This window comes from Tenrec ecaudatus, chromosome 17 (assembly GCF_050624435.1).
Source record: "Tenrec ecaudatus isolate mTenEca1 chromosome 17, mTenEca1.hap1, whole genome shotgun sequence".
Taxonomy (NCBI): Eukaryota; Metazoa; Chordata; class Mammalia; order Afrosoricida; family Tenrecidae; genus Tenrec; species Tenrec ecaudatus.
Window position 1 is genome coordinate 17274347 of NC_134546.1, and position 24752 is coordinate 17299098.

The 24752-nt window shown below is 53.9% G+C and overlaps 1 protein-coding gene across 1 annotated transcript in view; it reads right to left on the minus strand.

Moving 5' to 3' along the window:
• Window positions 1-24752, minus strand: part of TGFA (transforming growth factor alpha) — a 97727-nt gene that overhangs the window by 54596 nt on the left and 18379 nt on the right. The window contains exon 2 of the mRNA XM_075536050.1: window positions 7746-7799. Coding sequence (XP_075392165.1) covers window positions 7746-7799 — 54 coding nt within the window. The remainder of the gene's footprint in view (window positions 1-7745; window positions 7800-24752) is intronic.

Genomic DNA, 24752 nt, shown 5'->3' on the forward strand with positions numbered 1-24752 from the left:
TCCTCAGAGGTGCCCTCTGCGGGGACGTGAACCTCCAACCTCCAGGTTCGTTTCCCAAGAGGGTTGGTTACCTGTTTGCCTGCTGGACGTTTTCCTTGGCCAAAGGGTAAGGTGAACTGTGGTCCTGGTTGACCAGGATGTCTTTGGGAGAGGAGGAGAGGGGAGAGAACTCCTGAGCCCTCCCCGCCTCTCCCTGCTCCTCTCAGCCATTTCTAAAGCCAGCAAATCCCAGCACCGCCCCCACCCCCGTGTGTGTGGTTCTATCCCCCAACTAAGACATACCACGGCCCTTGTGTTCTAGTCACATATTTGGAACAGGTGAACCACGTACCTGGGTGGAATACGTGAGCCTTCTAATTTTAGCATGACCTCAGCTCCACGTGGGAAAACTCAGACAATGGAATGGGGAAGCAGTGTGTAGCTCTAAAAAGCTTTTGTTAGGCAAGACGAGCCATACACAGATCTCTTGCTAGCTGGCTGACCTGCGTGCTACCTGTTTTCCAAAGTGGCAGAGCTTTCGATCACTTCTCCCCCTGAGCTGATGTCTGGCCAGCTCCACTGCGCATCTCGGGAAACATGTGTCCCTATTCCTCATCAAGTGCTGACCACCATCTCCCTACGAAGGCCAGTCACGGGGACATTTCCCACGAAGAACAACCCTGTGGAGACTCTGCACTCTTTCACCACCACCTCTGAAACCTCCCAAACACATTAGACAGGCCTTCAAACACGCTCCAATTGCAGGTGGGTGTCATCAGGCACAGGTTAGAGGAAGAAGAAGATCAGAGGTTAAGAGAGCCACCTGGGGATGGCGCCAGGGGGTAGTGTCTGAGCAAGGCCCTCACCACGCCCCAGTGTCCTCAGAGGGAGTCTCATGAAATCAAACAGGAGAACCAGATGGGCCGCCTGGGAGCTACGCGGGCATTTCTGAGGATTAAGCAAGGAGCCACCCAGCAACTTCTTAATCAGGGTGCGTTCTGTCCCTTTTAAGGGGCATTAAAAGGTGCCTTTTGAAGATGGGTCATAACTTCTTCCTGGGGAGGGTGTAACCGACGTTCTAGGTGGGAGGTGCTGTCACCCTGACCCTGCCTCCAGCTAATGTTTCTCTACCTGTTTTACCAGGTAGACATGTCCTGTCTCAATCCCCAGACGATGGATTTCACTGCTGAAGAACTCTGGGGACCCAGTGGCTCAGCGCTTGGTGGTCAACTGAGAGGTGGGTGTTTCCAACCCACCAGCTCCGCACAAGTGGAAACCGTGGCAGCCTGCCTCTGTGAAGCCCTGCTGTCTGATCGTGGCCAGGCCCCTTCAAGTCTGTTCTAACGCCTAGCGACCCCATGAACAACAGGACAAATACTGCCAGCCGCTGCATCACCCCCAGAATCCACGCTATGCTCCAGAGCCCACTGTCGCAGCCATGGCGTCCCGCCATCCCCGGAGGCTCTCCCTCTCTTTCCCTGGCCCTCTGCCTCTCTAAGCATGCAGCGTTCCCTCCAAGGCCTAGTCTCTCCTAATAGCACCTCCGAAGTAGGTGGGTCTAAGGTTGCTATGAATCAGATCGGCCTCAGGGGTCCAGCAGCAGGAGCGGCAGTGGCAGCAGCCACCACTGTTTCCTAAATCGTGCCCGAAGCAGACTTTCTGGGACCACAAGGAGACACTTGCTGTGGTTTCCCATGCCCTCTTTCCACCTGTGTGGCGGGCTCCCCGAGGCAAGCACTGACAAGACTCACGGTTTCAAACAGCCCCAGCAACACAAATACCAGAATCCGAGTGTAAAATAGCACCTAGCTCCAAGAATAGTCATGCTGCCACCTCCCCCCCCCCCACCCGTGAGCCCACGGCAGGCATTACCAATTGATCACTGTGGTATTTTTTACCAACCTTATAATCCTTGTCAGCACAGCTCCACCCATCCATCTAAGGGATCATGTGACCCAAACATACAAGTCATTCCTGATGCAAGTCCAAGATAGAAGGAAACTCAGATCCAAACAGGAGCCAGATAAAATAATGTGCAAGCACGGGGGCCTGGCAGAACTGAGACGAAACTAGGCCTAACCCCAGAATGCCTCACCTCAAGCCGTGGCACTCAATCCTTCCAGCCCCCCCCCCCAAGCTGGTGTCTGAGAAGCACGTACTTTTGTCCATAGTGCCAGTTTCCTATGTGTCTGGCATCCTCTTACCCTCTGTATTTGGGCACCTGAGATACAGGGCGTTCAGAAGAAGAAACCAACAAGAGCTTAGTGAGAGGGGTTTAAAGGCAATTGTGAAGCAGTGAGAGCATGGTCTTTGTTCTTTTTTCCCGAAAAGCAGAAGAAAGCCGCATGGGTCAGCCCCCTGGCGCCCTTACACCACCCTTGATTGGCACAGGCAGCTTCCTTCCCTCTCCAATGCTACCCATTACATTGTGCAGAGGCTGTGCAGAGGCCACGCCGAGTGTTCCTATAGCCCTGCTCCACTGCAAACGCCCAGAGCACATCCAAACCCGCTTTCTAACCATGACAGCTCCTCATGGCCATCAACTCTTCAAGAGACCGCCACTCCCCATCTTCATGTCCACACGCACAGGCCTGGCGTTGAGCAAGTGGGCCCACCACCATTCAGTGCATATGGGATTGGGAGAGACACGGAGGTGGAAGAAGGTCGGAGATGCGTTACATCTGGTGAAAACTGCATTCGCTGAGAGGAAACGCAAGCAGGAAACCCTACAGTAAATGCACATTAAAATGAAGCGCCATGAAATGGAAGGCAGCACATCAAGCCTTCGTATCAGAGGAAATGGGATGGTTGTTATTTTTGTTGGTATGTAAGTGAAACTATGGTTATATCTTCTTTAAAAAACATTTTATTAGGGGCTCATACAACTCTTATCACAATCCACACATATACATACATCAATTGTATAAAGCACATTCGTACATTCTTTGCCCTAATCACTCTCAAAGCATTTGCTCTCCACTTAAGCCCCTTGCATCAGGTCCTCTTTTTTTGTTCCCCTCCCTCCGTTTATATCTTTTACAGTCCTTATCTATTAGACATACATAAGAAATATTCATACGTGAGATGGTCTTTGCTTCAAAAGACCCCAGTCCAGGGGGGGTTAATGATGGTGGGGGAAAAGATCGATGAAAAATGATCACTGCTGAAGGTGGTGATGGGTCTATGGGAAGTGGTTTCACTATTCTTGTCTTGGCTGTGCCCGCTCATCAGCCGGTTTGCTGCACCACAGGGGACAGAGGCTTGCCGTGAGGCTGGAAGTGTCGACTGATGGTTCAAACACCAACGCGACCAGCCATGATGGACAGCTCGGCAGAGCTTCCACACAAAGCCCGACTAGGAAAACGGTCCGGTGAGTTACAACGGAACACACTGGACATTAAAAATATGTGCACAGTGGCAGGACATGGTCTGATACACAGCACTGGAATTTGAGCAGGTACGTTGGAAGGCACTGAAAACCCAACTGAGGAAGAGCGGCCTGCCCAAAGAAGAGTCACTCTTCCTGGCATGGATGGAGTAGTTTTCAGGACCTTCATTTGATGATATGGCATGATTCAAACTGAGCTGAAACAGCTGCAAGCTTCTATGAATCACTGGAATATGGAATGTGGAAAGTCTGAATATAAGAAAATTGGAATGCATAAAAACTGAAGCAGCATTCATAATGATCAATATCCTAGGCACAGGGAGCTTAATGGACTGGTACTGGCCACGTTGAGTGGAGCAGTCTTATGGTTTGTGACAAGAATGGCAACTGAGAGAGGACTGGTGTATTTATCATCAGAGAGAACATTTCAAGATCTCTCCTGAAGTACAAGATTGTCAGTGATCAGGAAATACCTATATACCTACACGGAAAACCAGTTAATACAATAAGTATTAAAATTAAACACCAACCACTAATGTCAAAGATGAATCTATTAAAGTAAAGAGTGTTATCAACTGAATTGATCATACATGCAATCAGGGTGCCTTGATAATTACTGGTGATTAGAATCGGATAGTTGGAAACAACAACAGAAAAAGATTAGTAGTTGAAAAATGTGGCCTTGGTGATAGGAATGACGATGGAGACACATGATAGAATGTTGCAGGACCAACAGCCTATTTATGGCAAATACCCTTTATTTCCACAATGTAGACAAGTAATAATACAAGTAGACCTTACTAAATGGAGCACTGAGCAATCAAACCAACTGTATCTATGGAAAGAGATGATGGAGAAGCTTACTACTATCACTCAGAACAAGGCTAGAAGTCAACGACACAGCAAAGCACCAATTGTTCACATGGAAGTCCAAGCTGAAGCTGCAGGAAATGAAAGTGAGCCAAAGTACAACCTTGAGTATCTACCCCCTGTATTCAAAGACCATCTCAAGGGCAGATTTGGCACAGTGAACTTTAATGACTGAAGGCCAGATCCATTGTGGGATGACAACCAGGGCATCATCAATGACAAAAACAAAAGGTCATTTAAAAAGAAAGAAAGGACCATGAAAGAAAGAAATGACCAAAGTCAATGTCAGAAGAGATTCTGCAGCTTGTTCTTGAAGGTAGAATAGCGTAGAGGAAAGAAAGCCATGAAGTAAAAGAGCTGAACAGAAGATTTCCAAGTGTGGCTCAAGAAGACAAAATATTCTCGAAACCTGTGCAAAGACCTTAAGGTAGAAAGCCAAAGGGAAGAACACATTAGACATTTCTCAAGCTGAAAGAGCTGAAACAAAACCTTAAACCTTGAATTACAATGTTGAGGGATTCTATGAATGGAATACACAGAGTCACTGTACTGAGAGGCGATCGACATTCAAGCAGTTCAGGAGACAGCATGTGATCAAGAATCGATGGTGTTGAAGGAACAAGCTCAACCCTCCCTCAAGGCACTGGTGAAAAACAATGCTGCAGGAACCGACAGAATATCAATTGAGATATTTCAACCAACACTCACTCATCAATTCCAAGAAGTCTGGACGACCACTCCCTGGCCACCTGACTGAAGGAGATCCATACATGTGCCTCTGCTGAAGAAAAGTGACCCAGATGGATGGAGACATTATGAAACAATACCACGACCATCACAAACAAGGGACATTTTGCTGAAAATAACTCAGAAACAGTTACAGCAGTCCATCATTAGGGAAGAACTAACTGTCTGAAACTTTAGCTGGATTTGGGACATGGAATAAGACATTGCATTGCGGATATCAGACAAACCTTAGCTTAATGCAGAAAATAGCATCAAGATGCTTACCTGTCTCACTGACTGTGCAAAGGTAATCAACTGTGTGAATTGTTACAAAGAATGTGTGATACCGCAAAAAATGGAAATTCCAGAACAGTTCATGGTGCTCATGCACAACTTATCCATAGACCAAGGAGCAGTTCCTCGCAAAGAACAAGTTGATGCATGGTGATTTAAAATCAGAAAAGGGGCACGTCAGGGTTTACTCTTTTCACCATACTTACTCAATCTGTATGCTGAGCAAAGAATAGGAGAGGCTGGACAAGAGCATGTCATCAAAATTAGAAGAAGGCTTGCTAATAACCCGTGACATGCAGACGATGCAAATTTGCTTGCTGAAAGCGGAGAGAACTTGAAACACCTACTGATAAAGATCAAAGACCAGAGCCTTCAGTACAGACTATATCTCAACTTAAGGAAACCAGAAATCCTCTGAAGTGGACTGGTTAGCCACATCATGGTAAATGAAGAAAAAATAGCAGTTGTTTAAGGATTTCATTCTACTTAGATCCACGATCAATGCCCATGAACGCCGTAGTCATGAAGTCAAACTTGCCTCAAAAACATCTCTTTAAAGCGTCGCAAAGCAGAGATACTACTTTGAGGACCCAGGTGCACTTGACCCAAGCCATGGTACTTTCAATTGCTGCATAATAGTTGGACGATGTATCAGAAAAAGAGTGGAGCAGAATTAATATGGCATGGTGTTGGGGAAGAACACTGTAGACCCCAGACTGCCAGAACAATGAACAAATCCATCTTGAAGAAGTACAACCCGAATGCTCCTGAAAAGTCAGGAGCGGGAGACTTCATCCCCTTTCTTTTCACTCTCCGAAAGATGCTTTCTGATGCCACGGGCATTCTCAGAGGAGACGCTGAGAAAGGAAAGAAGGAGCAGACGGGGCTCCTCGTTACAACAAGGACAGTCTTTTTTTCCTTTTTGAGAAGGCTGTCAGGTGCCATCGAATCAGTGCCAGCTCATAGCAATCCTCTGCACCACAGAAGGACACCCTGCCCCGTCCTGAGCCACACACACCATCGGGCCTGTGCTTGAACTCACTGTTGCAGCCACTGGGTCCATCTATCTCCTTGGGGGGGCCCTCTACCTTATCAAGCATGGCGTCCTCCTGACAACATGTCCAAAGTACGTGAGACAAAGGTGGTAGACTATACGCCCCTATGTGTTCACATCTGAGCCCTCCATGGTTAAAAGGGGAAAGAGGCTTTATGGAAACTCCGGTAGACCTTGGATCCCAGAAACACTGCTTCAGGACAGACAGACACACACCTTTAGACCCAAGAAAGTGTAACAGAGAAAGAGAGGCGTTTCTGTTCATGTCTTGGACCACCAAAGTACATCCAAGATAACAGGGCCACGGGGAGGCTGTGGGCTGCAGAAGCAGCAGTACCCAGTGGAAGGAGAGAAGAACACAAGTACTGGGGCTCTGGGGGGTTGATTAGAGAATTTATGGGTACATAAGAAACATCCCGGGGACCTCTGTGAAATAACTAGGGGACAGAGATGAGGGTTACTGAAATCACAGAGCGTGCGTGCGTGCGTGCGTGCGTGAGTGTGTAGCCAGTGAGACACACTCCAGGTTCACAGGGGATAGGGCAACGGGCAGACTCCTGCATTTCGGATGCAGACAGCACCAGGAAATACGCCCAAGCAAAGCATCCAGCCCAGAGAAGGCAGGTGCTTCTGGACCTGAAGATGCAGTGGAGACACACACATAGCCAACTCCTCTTAAGTGCTCAGTGTGTGTGTGTATGTGGGGGGAGTGTCTCATTCAGCTATGCAGGCTCACTTGAGTGGAGCATCCTGACATTTTGAATAGATAAATTTCAAAACATTCCAATGACATGGATAAACACCCACACACAATCACCACCCTCCAACTCAAGTTTTACACAAAGCAGAAATTAAAACAACTTCCTCCTACACAAATATCCACACGCGTAGACAAAGACTGGAGGCTGTGGTTGTGGCCACGGCCATGGTGGCTGCTTCACTGCAGTACCACCATCACATACAGCTCTGTGCCTCTACTTCCAAATTATTGCTAAAGGCCCTTTAGAGTGAAAACAACCACACCGAGGAGATTACCACTACACATTTCAAAGCAGAAAAGATCTAAACAAAGCTCACCAGGCAGAAGCCGACAACAGGGTTCAGGGATCTGGATTCCTTATGAATTACTCTGTGAGCTAGAAAGTGGGGCCAGACCAGGTGCTGGGGCCCTGGGCTCCGTTTCCTGACTGGCTTGTTCATACCAATCCATCTGACCCACTGGTGAGAGACGGGAGAAGGAGGCCCCACTCCCACCCCCAAAGGCCTATGGGGAAGACATCCCAGCAAGAGCTCTTTCAGCCTCTGGGGACCACAGGGTGCACATGAGGCTCTTCAAGGTCCAGGGCAGAGCTCAGCTCCACACAACAGCCAGGGTCTTCTCCCCTCCCCAGGCCCCCCTGCTCCACAAGCACATCGGGAAGGGGGTGGACTCACCGCTCAGGGAAGACGTGGTGTTCTCCAGGGCCTGGCACACAGCTAGGAAAACACCTGAGGGGGAGGAGAGAGCAGAGGTCAGAGTCCATTGGGCCTTCTGGAGAGATCCCAGGTGAGGCCTCCGAGAGGCAGAGACTGGGAAGGTTAACCAGGCCACCAGCAGACAGGGCTGGCTAGGTCTCGGTCGGTGGGACCCTCTTGCTCAAATGGCCAGCAAAGAGCACCATCCAAAGTGCCCACACGAAACTCCTTTCTCCTGTGGGCTCACTCCGGGACTATTGGCAGGGTTCTCCGTTGCCGGTTGCCATCTCCCGGGTTTCCGGAAACTCTGTGTGGGCTCTGTTGGCACAGTGGGTATGCACTGGGCTGCTGCCTACAAGGTCGGCAGTTCAAAATCACCGGCCTCTCTGAGGCTTCCCAAGCCTGTGAAGGGTGACAGGCTCAGAAACCCACAGGGGCAGTCCTCCCCTGTCCTGTCTGGTCGCTGTGAGTCGGCATGGACTCGATGGTGGTGGGCTTGTGTGTTCACATTTGATTTTCCTCAATCTCCTTTCATCCAAGGGAGACTCGGGGTGGGGGGGGGCGGGTGAGTGCAGCCCCTTGTAAGTGTTGGGGACCTCGGTGACACAGGAGGTAAGTATTCAGGTGACCCAGGAGCCACCCTAGCGAGGCCAGTCCGGAGAGACAGGTAGCCCAGGGTGCTGCAACCGCCACCCCAGGACATACCAACAGATACCTGGGCTGGGGGAGGGGAGAGGCTCACCCCTGCGTCACCATGCACCGAGCAAGTTATGAACAGGCTGCCAGCCTGGGATGGGGCCAGCCTCCACTTGTCCTGTCCCGGGACGCTGGAGGGCGTGCACACGTGTGACTTCACCTCTCTGTTCACATCCCTGTGAGGGGCAAGGCCTGGCAGGGACCTGACCCACCCAGGGAGGGTGGAGAGATGCCACTGCCGAAGGCCAGCACACACTGCACTGCCCCCTTGGGCTTCTCTCACAAAGCTCAAGTTCAAAGACAAGGAAGAGTCCCAAGGCTGCGAGTGCCAACCAAGCCCACCACTGCCTGGAGCGCAGCGCTCTGCTGCCCAGGCCGCACGCCCTGAAGCCGGCCAACAGATGACCTACTGTGGCCTCGTGTTACCGGACCGGACCGGCACTTTCTGGAAATACAGCCACAGCATTCTGAGGAGGAAGGAAGCTAGAATGACTTGCTAAAACCAGAGTGCAGAGAAGCCAGAGAGGCCAGGCCACATGCAGGTTACCCCAGGCTGTTGAACCAGCATGCCCACTGCACGGGACCCCCGGCAAACCCTACCACGTGGACTGTGAGGGTCCCTGTCCTCTTTTCTGCAGGGTGAGGACAGAGGCGCTCTGGCTCTGGGGGAAGAAGCAAATCTGGAATGATCCAACGGTCACGCTGACGATTTTCCTGTGGGCTCGGCAAGGAGGAACACCACACACGCTTCAGAGCAGGCCTGGGCCAGAGGGGCCCTCCTGCCTAAAGACTCTGTCCTCGGGCATCCTGGAATGAGCTCTGGTGGTGCAGCGGTCAAGGGCACCGCTAGCCACGGAGAGGTTGATGGTTCAAATCCATCAGAGGCTGCGTAGGAAAAAGAGCCAGCCATCCACTCCTGGGATGATGACAAGCAGCCAGAAACCCGAGTCAGCACGGACCCAACAACCCTCAACACCCCACAATCACAGAGCCCTGGGTCAGATGGGTGGGCTCCGGGGCAGGAAGGCCGAACACACGCATCTTCCCCATGCGGCTTTTTCCTGGGGCGCAACAGGCTCTGTGCAGGAGGGCCGGCCTTTGGGGGCGTGGCTCTGAGGGTTTCCCCTGGACAGATGGCTGGAAAAGGCTGTTTGTCATTGTCCACCTAGAGTGAGCGCGAGCACCCCCGCCCAGAGGCAGAAGGGGTCTCAGGGATGTTCATGTGCCGACTTTGCTGGTACCACCTAATTCCCTCTGGGCCTCTGCTGGCCAGGAACCCAAGTAACATCAAAAAGAGACTTGGGGTGCTCGGCCCACCTCTAAGAGGCCTGCCATGCACTGCCTGAGCAAGCGGATCCCCATTAGGCCCCGTTTTCATACTCTCAGGAGAATCGCAGCTCCTAGGCTACATGGTGTCCTTTGCTCAAGTACAACTAAGGAGGCGATACCTTCCAGGGGTCATCCAGGTTACACACACACACACACCACACCACACCACCCCCTTACCTTCCCCACTGCTCAGCTGTCAAAACCATAAAGGCGTTTCAGGAATAAGGTTTGCCAGGCCACTCTTTTCTACAGATAAGGGGTGCTGGGTCCGCATTCCTAACCGGAGAAGAAAAGTTCCTCTCTGGGCCTTCACGCTCCCCTCCAGAGCCCACTTCTTCCCACCCTGGGCTCCCCTCTCTCCTGACATCAGTGACCCGCTGGCGGTTGGGGAGACATCTGCTCTCTCCGCTGAGCTCCGTTTGAAGGTCTTACCGAGCCAACTGGGGTGCTCGGGTCTCCATCATGTTTCAGGGGGTCGGCCTTGCTTTGTGAGCATTCGTGTGTTATAGGCCCAGAATGGGGGTTACATGCGGTTATGAATTGAACTGTGTCCTCCCTGTCCTTGACCCCAACCCCCCCCAAACATGTGCTGTAAACCCTAAAGCCCTGTACTTACAGGGCTGCATCGCAGAAACGTCACCAGGAGGTGATGGTAGCAAATGGGTTTCCCCAGTTCAGGAGGCAACGGAAGGTTCTCTCTCTGTGCTCTGGGGGAAGGGCCCTCCCTGTCTCTTCTCAGCTCCGGGACCTCTGTTTGTCCCCCTGTCTGCAGGCCCCGCTCTCTGCCTGACTGCCTTTCTTTAGCTCCCCAAAGTGACTGGCTCAAAGCACACCCCATGCTGATCATGGCCTTACTAACTTAGCAAAGAGAACCTTGCTCCCAACTGGGATGGGAGCCAGCTACCTTCCTGAAGGATCCCCCTTTCAGAATCCTGCAGCTGAAGATGGAGGTGGCGGGGAGGGGTTGGCAGCCATGGACCCAGGAAAGCATACGCCAGTGGCTCACTGAGAAACCAGGGATTATAAATGACATTCCAGAGTCTATCAGCAAATACGGCAGGAACTTAACTGTGTAACACAAATGCAATGCGGTACAATCGCATCAGTCTTTCCAGAGACTTTGGTGAAACCCAAACCCACTGCCGTCGAGTCGAATCCGACTCTTACACACACTATACAGGGTTTCCAAGCCTACATCTTTATGGGAGCAGACAGCCTCAACCTTCTTCTGCAGGGCAGCTGGAGGGCCCAAACCACCAACCTTCTAGTTAGCAGCCCCACGCCGAACCCATAGCACCACCCTTGATGGCCAAGTGACTCTGCTGACTTCAGGGTAAGAACAGAACAGGAAGAAGGTGAGCGTCACGGGGTCTGCAGGTAGGACCAGGCGACCAGGAGCCTGTCCCTGGAGCTGGTCCAGGAATTCCACTGGCAACAATGATGGAGCGGTGTGGCAGAGCACACAGGCAGGGCCCGGCTAGCTCCTCAGGGAGCCAGAGAGGGCTCACACCTGCCCGGGCTCAAACGGCCCCATTGGTAACCTCACTCCCAAGGATGCCAGCAAAGCCAGGAGGAACTAGCCGACGGGGACTGGGAAAACTGGGAAATGGCAAGGAGAGGAGTGTAGAAATCTATAACAAGGGGTGAGTCACCTTGGACAGTCGGGCTCAGGGGACAGAGGGCTCTTTCTTTCGCCACCCTGGGCGGGAAGTGTGGCTTGGAAACGCACAGGGGGCCCCGCCGCCCAAGGAGATGACCTCCTCATCAAGAAATCACCCCAAAAGGTCGGTGCAGGGTTTCAGGTGGCAGGATCTGACGGACAAAGCAAAGCAGCCAATTATGTGGAGAAGAGGCTGCGGTATGTCCTGAGCCTCCAAGAGCCAGGTGAGGTCCCAGCCCCTGCACCTGCACGGGCCTGTGATGTCATACAAGTGAGCAGGATGATGTCGCTGTGTCAGTGAGGGGGAAGCCTGGCAGGGGGCTCCCTCCACCCATTGCCCAGGGCGGAATGATCCCTATGGCAATCGTCATTAATCGTTGCAGCCGCCAACAACATCTTATTGACTATGCAAAGCAACTCCTATGCACGAGGTACGATCACGCTCCCGTTTGAGGGGAAGAAAACTGACGAGAGCGATCAGATCCCCTGTCAGGTCCCCCCAGCTTGTCAGACTGTGACAGACATTGCTGCTGCCGCACTCCTGGCAGCCCTGTGCCGGTCCGAGGGGAAGTGTGGTCCAGAGGGTTCTCAAAGGGAACCTTTCATTACGGGACCACCAGGGCTTTCTTCCAAGGTGCCTCTGGCTGGTGAGGTGCCAAGCGCGTCAGCACCTGTGCCGCTCAGGGACGCCTGCCAGGCATTGTCGTCTCCAGTTGAAGAGTCCAATTGGCCCCACTTGGCTCCAGCTGCCGCCTGTGAAGTACGGCCAGAGAGCCGGGGACAGCTGCAGCCACTCCCTCCCTTTCCCACCTGGGAACCAGCTGGCTGTGCACAGGCCGCTGGGAAGCCCAGAGGCGAGGGCCATGCACAGATTCATTCACCTTTCCCAATCTCCACTTATCTTTATGTGACAGAGCTGGGCCAGATCTGTGAAGTCCCTAAAATCCTGGCACCAAGAAGACAAAGGGCCGTGCGTCTCTCCCAACCGTCTAGCCGGGGGCCGGCTGGCCTTATTCCAAGCCCTTGCTGGTGAATCCCCTGCCCCGGTGGGGGACCTGGCCACAGCAGGTGCATTGTCGGACTGAGAGAGGGCACCCTGTGTGGCAATCCCACGGGGCCCGATCTTCCCATTTAGCATGGTGTTACCCGCCTGGGGGGTCTACTTACAAAAACCAATGGTTGACCACCCTCTCGGAACACAGCTCTATTCTGAACCGGGGGGGTGGGGGCGCGGGGGGTGCGTCATGAGCCAGCATCGGCTTGATGGCAATGAGGCTGAGTGACTTTTGGCTTTCCATCCACTACAAGCTCCTGACCCAACGGACTTCCCATGTGAAGGTGAGAAAACTCCTTCGACGCAGTGTGCTATTGACGTGCGCATCTATTCCAAGTTCACAGCCAGGAAGGAACACCCTTGGATGAGTGATCTCTGGACCCCCAGCTGCCGTCCCTAATGGCCCAGGGTGTGCGTGCATGCGTGTGTGCGTGAGAGAGAGAGAGAGACAAAGTCCAGCTTGATGAGTCTTGGCAACATCTTGTGACGCTGATGTCACGCAAACTCCATGAGCATTATGGGAGTGTTCGTCAGCGTGCTCTGGGCCCATCTGCCTTCACTTAATATCTCCAAAGCTGGGGAAAGCAAACGTAGACAGAATGGACTCGGGAAGGCGGGAGAGAAGGGCTGATGGGTGCTCAGTTCTGACTCGGGGTCTGGTGTGGCAGAGAAAAAGGCACTGTGCTGTCAGGCCTGGGTTCAAGTCTTGGCTCTGCTCCTCCTGACCTTGGTGAACGAAGTCCTCTTCCCTGACAGAGCCCCATGTCATAGGGGAAAGTGTCCTCCCAGAATGACCGCAGGGCTGAATGGGGCCCTGGGGCTACTATGAGCTCCCGCTCAATCTGGCAGGTGTGGGGGTGGGGGTGCCCTTTCCTCTTCGGCTTGTCTCATGCCTTCTGAGGGGTTTGGAAATGAGGAGATAGATGGTGGTCACCCCTGCCCCCCTGGCCCCCCTGGAGGACTGGCCAAGAAGACATCGCAAAGAGAACTCCCTCAGTTGAGCCACTGAGGCTCCACGACACTGAGTTACAATTCACCGGTTTAGTCGTGTTTGTCAAGGTGGGGCGGTCAGTACCACAATCTATCTTCGAGAGGCACCACAAAGTGGCACGAGGGTTTAAAAAACCGCTGATGACTTAGGTCAGCCACTCAAATACACCCTGTGCCCTCCCCCACCCCCCAAAGGCAAAAGGAAGCAAGGAAAATCTCAGAGGCATGAGAACTGGGGTCTCTTGCAGTACAGCAGGCAGGGGAGCCCAGGCTGCGGGAGTCACTGTCACAGCCACAGCAGCGCCGCATCCACCTCCTGTTTCCACAGGCACCTCCCCAGCTCTCACCCCACGACCCCAGCTCCCACCGCAAACCACATGCTCAAAAGGACACGCCTCTTGTTTCTGACCTGCTTCCTCCTCCTCTTCCTTGGGTCTGGGCAGCACTGAACACCTGCCAGCTGTTGTCAGTCCCTCCCCCTCCCTTTGACCCTCATCAGCCAAGCCAAGCCAAGCCCTCCTCCACACACAGCCCCTACCATGTCTAGTTACCCCCCACCAGATGCCTCCTGCCCCATTCAGGCCCCTCATCAATCTGGGCTACGCAACAGTTGCCTAACTGGTCTGTCTGCCGACAGCTCTCCCCTCAGCTGCTGTGGCCAGCGGGATCTTCCGGGATGTGCTGGACCACGGGGCCCGCGCTCCTGGAGAACCCAGCAGTTCCCCAGGGACAGAGCCCTGATCAGGGGGTCCCGAGGGGCCTGTGAAGTGCATACTCTGGCTCCACGCCCTGTGTCCTCCCCCACACTCCTGCCCGTGGGGTGCCTGCTCCCCGCGCTGGTGCCCGGGTCCCGATTCTGGCACTTGCAGGGGTGGCCTTTGCTTGATTGCCCGAGTCTCAGTTTCCTTAGCTGTGAAAGGGACAAAGAACGCGCTCCACGCGGGTTGCTGCAGAGTGAGGTCACACAGTTACGGAGTCCCTGCGTGGTGCGCATGGTCATTGCGCTCAACTACGACCCCAAAGCCCATCCGTCACCCCTTGAAGGAGAGTCCAATGAAAGCTTATGAGGCACAGGTGTCCTTTGACAGCTGACCCGCAAGGGCCTCCTTGCCTCAGAACCGACTGGGTGGGAAGGGGCTGTACTGCACCTGCCCAGTGAGCATCGGCGCTGTGGTTCCTAGCGGTGCCCCTGAGATCATTGCCATGCGAGTCTCTTGGCTGGCATTCCCCTGCCCGCCTTGGGAGCCTAACTTGCGCTCGCAGGCCTTGCTCAGACATCAGACACGTCCCTTCCCCCTGCTGAGCAGACCTTGTTCCATTTTACCTCGTAAATTCAGACAACCCTCCCCACCATCCCCTGCCTTCTAGCACCATCAGGAAACATCTTGGGTCTCACCCACCCATCTCTGTCGCTCCCCACCCACACGGGGCGCCCCCTTCATCTTCGCTAAGTGTACTCTGAACTGGAGGGGCCAGGGTGGCTCACACGGGCAAGTGCTCAGCTGCTCACTGCAAGGTTGGCGGTGTTTGCCTCCCTCTGCAGGAGAAAGAGCTGGCCTCCTGCCCCCAGGAAGATACCAGCGAAACAAGCCCCACTCAAAACAACGTAAACTCCTGGCATCAAGTCCACGCCGACTCACAGGGAGCTGACAGCACCGGGCAGAACGGCCCCTCGGGGTTTCTGAGATGGTCACTCTTTCCGAGAGTAGAAAGCTCCGTCTTTCTTGTGTGGAGTGGACGGTGGTTTTGAACTGCTGACCTAGGGTTAGCAGCCCAACCCATCACCTCCAGGAAGGCCCCTGGAGAGGTTCAATTTCGGCCCCATGGGATCACTGAGTTGGAATCGCCTCCATAGCAGTACCGGGAACACACAGACAGTGAACACGGTTTCAGAAAGTCCTTCCTCACGTCTGCTCTACATTCCACAGTCTCCACGCTGGTGCTTGGTTATTACTCTGACGTCCTTGGAGAGGGAGAATACTTGATACCTGGCATTCGTCCTGCCAACAGATACTTACTGAGCACCTACTACGTGGCAGGCGCTGTTCTAGGTGCTGGAAGTAGCACAAAGAATAAGATGCCCATTCTCTTCCAGCATCCTATCCAGGCTGCTCCTTCCAGGGCTTGAAGTCCAGCAGCTGGAGCTCTGTGGGAGACCCCTCGCTGCATGCTGTGCAGTTGGGAGGCAGGTTAAATGCATCCTCTAGGTACATAACAGTGTCGACCTGTCTCGCTTGAGATAGAAAAACCTCTGGAGTGAAGGAGGCGACAACCTGTCCCTGGCCTGGGATTCTTCCTGCCGAGCTGCCACGGCATGGTCACGTGGGGCTGTGTGGTCAGCCCACGAGTGGGGCTCTGGAAGCTGTGATTTTCCCAACTCATTTTCAGCTCCTTTTCCTGAAACATTTTTGAGAAAGCAGAAGGGCCTGCCTGCCCTTGGTGACCCCAAGGAGGCCTGGCCCATTCATAGGAAGGAGGAGACAGAGGGAAGGAAGGGTGTGTGTGTGATAAAACTCATTAAAAGGCAAACCTCATCAATGTGTGCCTGGGGACTCCTTTGGGAAGGCAGGTAGGGCCTCTTATCCACCATGTCCAGTTGAGATGTGGGCACTCAACGGGAGCAAACCCATGAGATTCCCTCTGCTAGTCCAGTGCAGTGGAGTCCACTCGACCACCCAATGACCCATCCAGTGGGGGGTGTCAGGGGATAGGTGGTCTCCACGGAGTTTTCAATGGCTGAGAGTTCAGAAGTTGGTTCCCAGGCCTTTCTTCCGAGACATCTGTGGGCACCCTCGCACCTCCAGCCTTCAGGCTAGCTGCTGAGCAGGTGAACTGTTTGCACCCTGGGCCTCCGAGAACATTTTGTACCTGCCTGCTGGGAAATCACTTCAGCTGTCATCTTATTCCCCCCACCAGTCTTCTGGGCGTGGATCACCCCCTTGCCATGATCCCTTCATGCCCATGCCAGCAGGTGCTCCCCTAACACCTGTCAGCACTGCACACTCACACTCCCTACCTCTTTGATTTAGGAGGACTGATTACCGATCTCTCTCTCTCTCTAAGTCAGGAGGTTGGCAAAATGCTCAGAGTTCTCTATAAGCCATGGTTGTTAGTGGCCGTCAGGTGGGCTCTGACTTCCTCCAGGCTGTGATCTCTCAGCAGCAGACCTCCAGAGCGTGTCTTCTGAGGACCTCTGGGTGGGTGTAGTTATTTAAACGGGGCCAGCCAAGGCCTCCTTTTTAGGGCTGAGGCCCTCAGGGAGAAACTACCCAGGGCTGCCCTCCCCCACCCCCCATGCACAGCATCCTGGGAGATTCATGCAGCTGCAGGGGCTCTGACTTGTGCGCTCCAAGGTTCCCGGGGAAAGACGCCACGCCTGCTGATCGACATGAGAGGGCGCCGAGGCCCTTCCCTGTCTTGTTCGGACTCATGTTCTCTAAGGGCCAGCAGGTGTAAAGCAACCCCTCATGCCTTCTTCTCCAGCTTTCCCCCACTCCTACCCCCACCTCTGGTCGGACAGAACAGGGCAAAGGTCTGGGAGGGACCCCCTGCTGCCCAGCAGCACAAGGAGCGCATAGCTGCTCAGTGTCTTCATCGCACAGCCATTGATGCAGGGGCAGGGGCAGGGGCAGGGGCAGAGGCTGGCTGGAGGGGAAGGCCCTTCCTTGCTCCACAGCCACATGGAGCTCCCCCCCCCCACCCACCGCCTTTTTTTTTTTTTTTTTGGTTAAGCGGAAGCAGTCTTCTCTCCCTGCAGCAGGACAGCCTTATCAAAGACCTGAACCAGGGGCTGGGCACTGAGTCAAACTTCTTCCCCAGGGCCCCATGCAAGCTCCTGGGAATGCCAGGCAGCAGGGTTGGGTATTGCTGAGCCCTCCTGGGTTGGCTGGAGTTCCCCAGGCACTGAATCACCAACAGGCTCTACCAGGGCTATGCTCTGAGGAAACAGGAGTGCTGCCAAGTTGAGGTGCCCACCCCCAAACCTGTTCCAGCTGATGGACACTTTGACTCGTGGCCTCAAGGTGTCCCCGAAAGGGCTACGCTGGTCTCTCCCAGGGTCCCGGAGGAAAGGAGGGGCAGAGAGAGTGGACCCACGGGCAAGGCTGCGGGGTCAGGTGCTGACTCCAGGACTCCGTCAGCAGCATCCAGGCCCCTCCGTGCTGTGAACTGTGCTGCGGAGAAAGCTCCTTGCAGGAGCTAGGAGCCAGTGGCCAGTCTGGAAGCATCCCCTGGGGATGTTACCATCTGTGCCGGGCACGGCCTGTCCATGTGACATGCAGGCCAGCAGCATTAACCTCGATGGCCCCGGAGAGCCAGGCCCACCCCCTTAGTTATATCAATCCGCCTGCAGGAGGACCCACCCATCACTCGCAGTGTGTAGCTTGGAAGTAGAGTCGGAGTTGGAGGGGGTGAACTAAGCAGTCCTTGAACTTGGCCCCATTTCCTCCTGGAGACTGGCTTTGTCCCCAATAACAGACTCATCCCTTTCCACAGCTCCATGAGACCCCCCCCCCCCCCCGCCACCAGAAGCACTGCCAGAAGACCGCTCCGGCCTTGGGTTTGGGACCAACATAAACACCCGTGTGACTGGGCAGCATTTCAGACCTATGAGTACCAGCCTTGGGGAGGGGGGTGCATGGTGCTGCCTGACTCAATGCAATCGCTGTGGGGCTCTCCCACGGAGCACCTCCTCATGTGACAAGATAGCGGCTGCAGTTTAGGAGGCCAACTGAGGACCCAAACTTCCCATCACCTCGCATTTTCAAGTGATGTTGGGGTTGGGGGAGGGAACCTGCAAGTTCTTAAAGCCCCACATCACATGGACGCCTGATGTCGCGAGTCTCGGCTTTGGGTCCCAGAGGAAAGGACTAGGGTGAGGGGAGAGAGTGCCAAGAAAACTTGTTGGGGGTCTGTTTCCAACTCCAGAGACTCAAAGGGTCCAGAGGAGGATGTGGGAGGAGTGGGGAGACCCTGACCACACCAAATCCCTAGCCCAGGACTCCTCACCTGCTAGTGCTGCCTGTCACGCCCCCACCCCCCTTGGGAGGCCCCTGAAAACCCGTGGGATGGTTTTGATAGGCATGTCGCCCGGGGCCCAGGGTAGGTCCAGGGAGGATGACCGAGTATATAATGCACAAGACTTTGTGCTCCCATGCAGCCCATGGAGAAATCCCGAACCTCCACAGACAATGTTCCCCCGAACCTTTAGTGCTTTAGCCTCGAAGTGCACTGATGCAGAATGTCCCGTCCTCAGGGGGAACTGGAAGAAGCTGACAGTCACAAGAATGGCCAGCGTCACATCAGAACCTTTCAAATAGTCTCTGAGAGGCTGGCCCCCTGGCATGCCCCCTTCCCTTTCCAGCTCTTCCCCTCTCTCCCTGTGCCCAGCTGGCTCTCTAATCTAACCCACAGCATTTGGCTTGCACAATAGGAAGCGTACTTGTAAAGTACCAGGGTGGAGAAGCCACAACCAGAACCCACTGCCAGGCCTGTAGAGTCCACAGGGGCTCTACGGAGGTCCACGGGGGGTGGGGGGGGGAGGAGACACAGGAATCCCACTTTCTCGGTCTGTGCCCAACTGTAGGGTCTGTGTCCCTCGTGGGCCGATGCATGTCAATTGCCCATCCAGACTGCCCCACAGGCCCATGTGTGGGAAAGCTCCTGCCAAATGGGGCCCCTGCACTGAGTTGCACAGGCAGGGAGAGCCCAAGACGTCTCTCTGGCGACTTGGGAGACCAACCAGTGAGGGGCGAGGCGTGCTGCAGCCGTGGGGTGGCCTTTCCGTAGATGCAACTGTCCAAGAACATCCCCTTGTGTTCTTAAATGTTCTCTTCTCCTGAGCCCCTTTAAAAAATACTATGTATGGTGGTAAATACACACACGGCAAACCATCCCTCTATCAGCATTCTTCACAAGAACCATGCTGTGGCATTGTATTCATGGTGTCCTTCACATGAACTGTGCTGTGACACTGTATTCATGTTCTTCACATGAACTGTGCTGAGACACTGTATTCATGTTCTTCACATGAACTGTGCTGAGACACTGTATTCATGTTCTTCACATGAACTGTGCTGTGACACTGTATTCATGTTCTTCACATGAACTGTGCTGTGACACTGTATTCATGTTCTTCACATGAACTGTGCTGAGACATTGTATTCATGGTGTTCTTCACATGAACTGTGCTGAGACACTGTATTCATGTTCTTCACATGAACTGTGCTGTGACACTGTATTCATGTTCTTCACATGAACTGTGCTGTGACACTGTATTCATGTTCTTCACATGAACCATGCTGAGACATTGTATTCATGGTGTTCTTCACATGAACTGTGCTGAGACACTGTATTCATGTTCTTCAAATGAACTGTGCTGAGACACTGTATTCATGTTCTTCACATGAACTGTGCTGAGACATTGTATTCATGTTCTTCACATGAACTGGGCTGTGACACTGTATTCATGTTCTTCACATGAACTGTGCTGTGACACTGTATTCATGTTCTTCACATGAACCATGTTGAGACATTGTATTCACCACCATGCTCGATTTCCAACTGTCTCCCCCACCCCTAACACAAGCTCGGTGTCTCTCTCCTGTGCCCCTAACAGCAACACCCCAAGTGGACAGCTTTGACCAACAGCAATTGATTTGTCCACAGTTTAGGAGACTAGAGATCTGAATGGGGCGGGGCTCTAGAGCAAGGGTGGGTCACAGTAAGCCAAAGAAATCCTCAGCACCAGCCAATCCCCCCCCCCCTGGCCCCCCTCACCACAGAGGAGCAGCCCCAGTCATCACCTCAGGAGAGTTCGTTCACACCCTCACCAGCCCTTTGCCTTGTGCTGGAGACAGAACAGAAAGGAGATGCGAAAGGGAGCAGGGAGAAGGTGGGAAAAGAAGACATGTCTTGTTAGAATGGCTTAGCTCAACTCAGGAGCGGGGGGAGGACGGATGATAGGCACCAACAGGGTCATGAATCGCAGGGCCTTCAAAGTGGCCTTCCCTCAATTAACCGGGATGCTCCCTTCAGAAAGGTTTTATATTGTTAGCATCCAATATATTTCAGGATGCCTGGAAGCGTAAGGCTTAAGCGCTTGGGTGATCACCCAGAGGTTGCCTCTTCATCTCCCTCAGCCCCTCGGGAGGAGAAAAGACCTCACTGTCTGCTCCTGAAAAGAGGGTAGACTAGGAAACTCTTAGCTTGCTAACCATAAGGTCGGTGGTTCAACCCCACCAGCAGCTACTTGGGAGAAAGATGAGGCTGTCTGCTCTCCTAAAGATTAACTGTCTCAGAACCCCTGGGGAGTTCTACTCTGTCCTATAGGGTTGCTATCCATCAGGACCGATTCTCCTGACAGTGTTTCCTTTTCTACCGCCCTCCCCCAGGATCACTATGCATTGGACTTGACCCCCGGAACACAAGGGTGAGTCTCTGAAGCACTGCCCGGTAAGATCAGACGGAACAGTCTGTTCCATTACAGCAGTGTGATCCAGGAGTCAAACACCCTGGGGAGGATTGGAAGACTCAGAAGCTGACTTACGGGGTCACTCTGCTTTCACGACTCTCCAGTCCCGCCGCTTCCCGAAGCTCCAGTAAGTAAAATGCTACCCCTCACCCCCAGAGCAGCAGCCTTTCCTGCAAACACAGAGAAGCCACTGCTCAGCCACGGACAATAACACTGCATGGCTCAGCCTGACTTTCAGCTTTGTCTGCTGCCCTGTGGCTGGTCCTGGTGTGCCAACGAGACCACACCGCTTGCCTCCCAGCCAGCACCTTTGGGCATGGCTGCGCGGCTGGGCATTGGGGCAGACAAGCACAGTACTTCTCGTACGTCACAATGCATGAGCTCATACGTCAGCTTTCAGGGACTGTCAATAGACATTTGCTGACAGTGGCTCCGGGGGAAGTGGCAGCCTTGGTGAGTGCGGTCCTGCCTGGGCCAGCGGCAACCAGGGGCCTCAGGGCCCGGGAAGACGGGTCTTGTGTCTCCTCTGTAGGTGGAAGGAGCAAGGGAGGGCAGCAAGGTGCCAAGGGTCTCCCAGAAACGTCTTCTCAGAGGGGGTGACGTGACACAAGTGAGACTCCGTCCCGCTTTTGAAATCACCAAGGAAGTCTTGGTTTCAGGGCAGCTGACCTGAAATGGACGGTGTCTCTGAGTCCTGCACTTCCTCGCCTGGGAATAAGCCAGACATCCCGTGTGCCCTCTGTAGCCAGCCTACCGCAGCTCCATGACCAGGGGGCAGGACAGAATCACCCTTGAGAAGCGTGGTCTCACCCTTGGGCCTCTAGCCACACAGAGGTGGGAGCTCCCAAGCGGGTTTCACATCCCACCTTTAGCCTAGCTCATGACGCGACCTGAGGCTGCGGGCACCGCGGTGGAGCGCAGTCAGTAGCCATCTGCTCCTGTCGCTAGGGCACTCAGAGACCTGGGAGCAGCTCTTCTCTGTCCTGGAGGGTCGCCATCGGTCAGCACCGATTGGACAACAATGTTTTATTGCTGTTGTTTGTTTGAATGAAGCTACAGTCCCACAATGTGTTTCCACCCATCTTCCCTCCACCTTTTCTGACATGCCGGGCAGTAAAGGCAGGAGAGCAGCGGGGTCCTTTCAGTGGCTGGGCATCACTCTCCTGGGAAGACCCCTGCCCCCCCCCCCGCCCCCCGAGGTTCTGAAGACCCACTTGTCATTTCCTGTTCACCTTGGTTCACCCGGTGTGTATGGTTCCTTTCTGACTCCCGGGGGCCCAGGGGGACGGGTCGCCCTGCTCTGGTAGCCTCAGGGGCCACACCAGCACCCAGTCCACACTTGCTGGATGAATTCAGCTCAAGCCGGGTCCACAGAGTCGGGACCAAAGGAAAGGACACTGAAGCTCGTTTTGGAAGCAGAACTTTATAAAGGTTCTGGGACCTTTTTTAAAGAAGTCTTTAGAACTGCCCCCCACACCCACACCATGAGCACAGTTCTCCTCCAAATAACGCAGGTCATGGGGCATTTTTGACACGAGGGTCATGTGATGTGAAGGGTAAGAGCAAGCAAGATGTATGTATGGATTGTGACAAGCATTGTATGAGCCCCCAATAAAATGATTTTTTTAAAAAGCAAACGAGAGAGAAAAAGGGTGTCTGTAGATACAGTCGATGGGGCCTGGATCCGACAAGGAGGCCAGTCCTGAATGTGTCCACAGAAAGAGCATTGGAGAAGGACAGCAAGTGCTAAGGTCCTGGGATGGGTGCAGACCAAGGGTTAGCAAGGACCCAGGCTTGGCAGGAGCAGGAGCATGATGGGAAACAAGGCCACAGACACCAGGGCTAAGGCCCCTTGGGTGATTCCACTCTGGGCTGAGCAGGCCCCAGCAGGCTTTGGGCAAAGGAGCTGAAGCAGGTGGTGTGTGGGCTAGAGGGACCCCTCAGGGCACGGGACACAGAAGAAGCTGTAAGGTGGCTTGGGGGGAAACAGAGGAAGGAGGAGGAGCCACTGCCAGTCCAGGTGAAGGTAGGGGCATGCGCTGGGCTGAGTTAACTAGAGAAACAAATCCAGAGACGTTTATATATGCGTAAGAGAGAACTTTCAACCAAGAAGTATCATGCATCGATAAAACATCCTAGCCCAGTCCAGATCAAGCCCTAAGTCTGATATTAGCCCATGTGTCTGATATTAGCACATGACTTCCTCTTTAGATTAATGCAGCACATGTAAGGATGCCAAATGCAAGAAGATGGCAGGCCACGGGGCGGAATGTCCTGTGGTCCAATGGCAGTAATCCCACAGCTCCAGGGCTCTGACTGCCATCGGTGTGGCTCCATGTGGCTCTCCCAAAGGAATGTAAAGCAGAGTTTGTCCCACCTCCAGGGAGGACGGGAGGAAGTCCCAGAATCCTCATGAGGAGGCCACATCCTCAAAGAAGCAATCAGGCTGTGACCTAATGGACAGGCTGGGCTCCACCCCTTCACTCTCTTTACCAAGTTGACATGAAATTATGTCACTACCATGGGGCGGTAGCCTGAAGGGCAGCGTGGTTGGGTTTAGAGCCTAGCTGAGACGTGGCAGTGGGCTGAACACCTGTGGCAAGGGCACATGGGCGGTGCTTCTACCAGAAGCAGCTCCCTGCCGTCTCTTCCCCCGGCCTAGCCGGGTCCCCCCTTCACGGCCATCCCTGCAGTGCCACCTGGAAGTCTCTGGAGTTCAGAGGAACAGTGACGATGGTGCCGAGTCTCAGAAACTAGCCTCTTCTTGCACACCAGGCACCATGTTCCGAATATTAAATCTCCCCTGACCACTCGCCTGGAGGACACAGAGTCCCTTAAACAAAAATCAAACCCAAGAGAGTAAACAAAATCACACACCTAGAGAATTCGTCCCGCAGGCTCAGCTCCCACAAGGGCCACATATATACCATCCAGTCTTACCTTCGCCTCCCTGTTCTCGAATCTCTTTACAGACCTTTCATTAGGAATTCCCTTCCAGCATTCTTCCCATGGAATAAGGAAGACTGGCGAGGAACAGATGCATTTGCACTATGGTGCTGGTGAAGAATACAGAAATACTACTGAAACCTAATAATGATGCTGAAATAAAGCGCCCAACGGGCCAACAGATGTGTCATGGAAGAAGTACAGCCAGAATGCTCCTTGGAGGCAAGGATGGTCAGACTCTGTCTCACGTCCTGTGGACGTGTTGTCTGGAGAGGACACCGTGCTTGGTAACGTAGAGGGGCAGCTACAAAAGAGGAAGACCTCCAACAGGACGGCCTGACACGCGTGCTCACCCATGAGAACAATCGAGAGGGCAGCTCAGGCCCTGGCAGTGTTTGTTTTACTGTGCATGTGGTCGCTCTGAGTTGGAACTAACTCGCTGGCACCCAGCACCATGCTGCCCGCAATTGCTGGTCAGTCCCAGGTTCCCCTGTCCCCACCCCCCACCCCCATCAGAGGGGCCAGCCTCCAGATTATGACTGCTGGGCCCAAGTCGTCCTGGAATCTCATATTGTTTGGAAGGTACTTGAACACACACCCCACCACTACCAGCTCCCCGTTAGCCTGAAAGCATCCCAGGCTCAGAGGTAGAGAGAGGCCGGCCCGGTGCAGACTCATCAGGTTCCGCGCTGGCTGTGTCCAGAGCCCATGCTCACTGTACACAGACAAACCCAGGGACCAGGTTCTGCTTTGGGCTCCCAGGTCCTCCTCCTCACGAGCCAGCTCGCCACTTTCCTCCACACCCCACCCTCCCCACCAGTGCCTGGCGGAGAGGCGGAG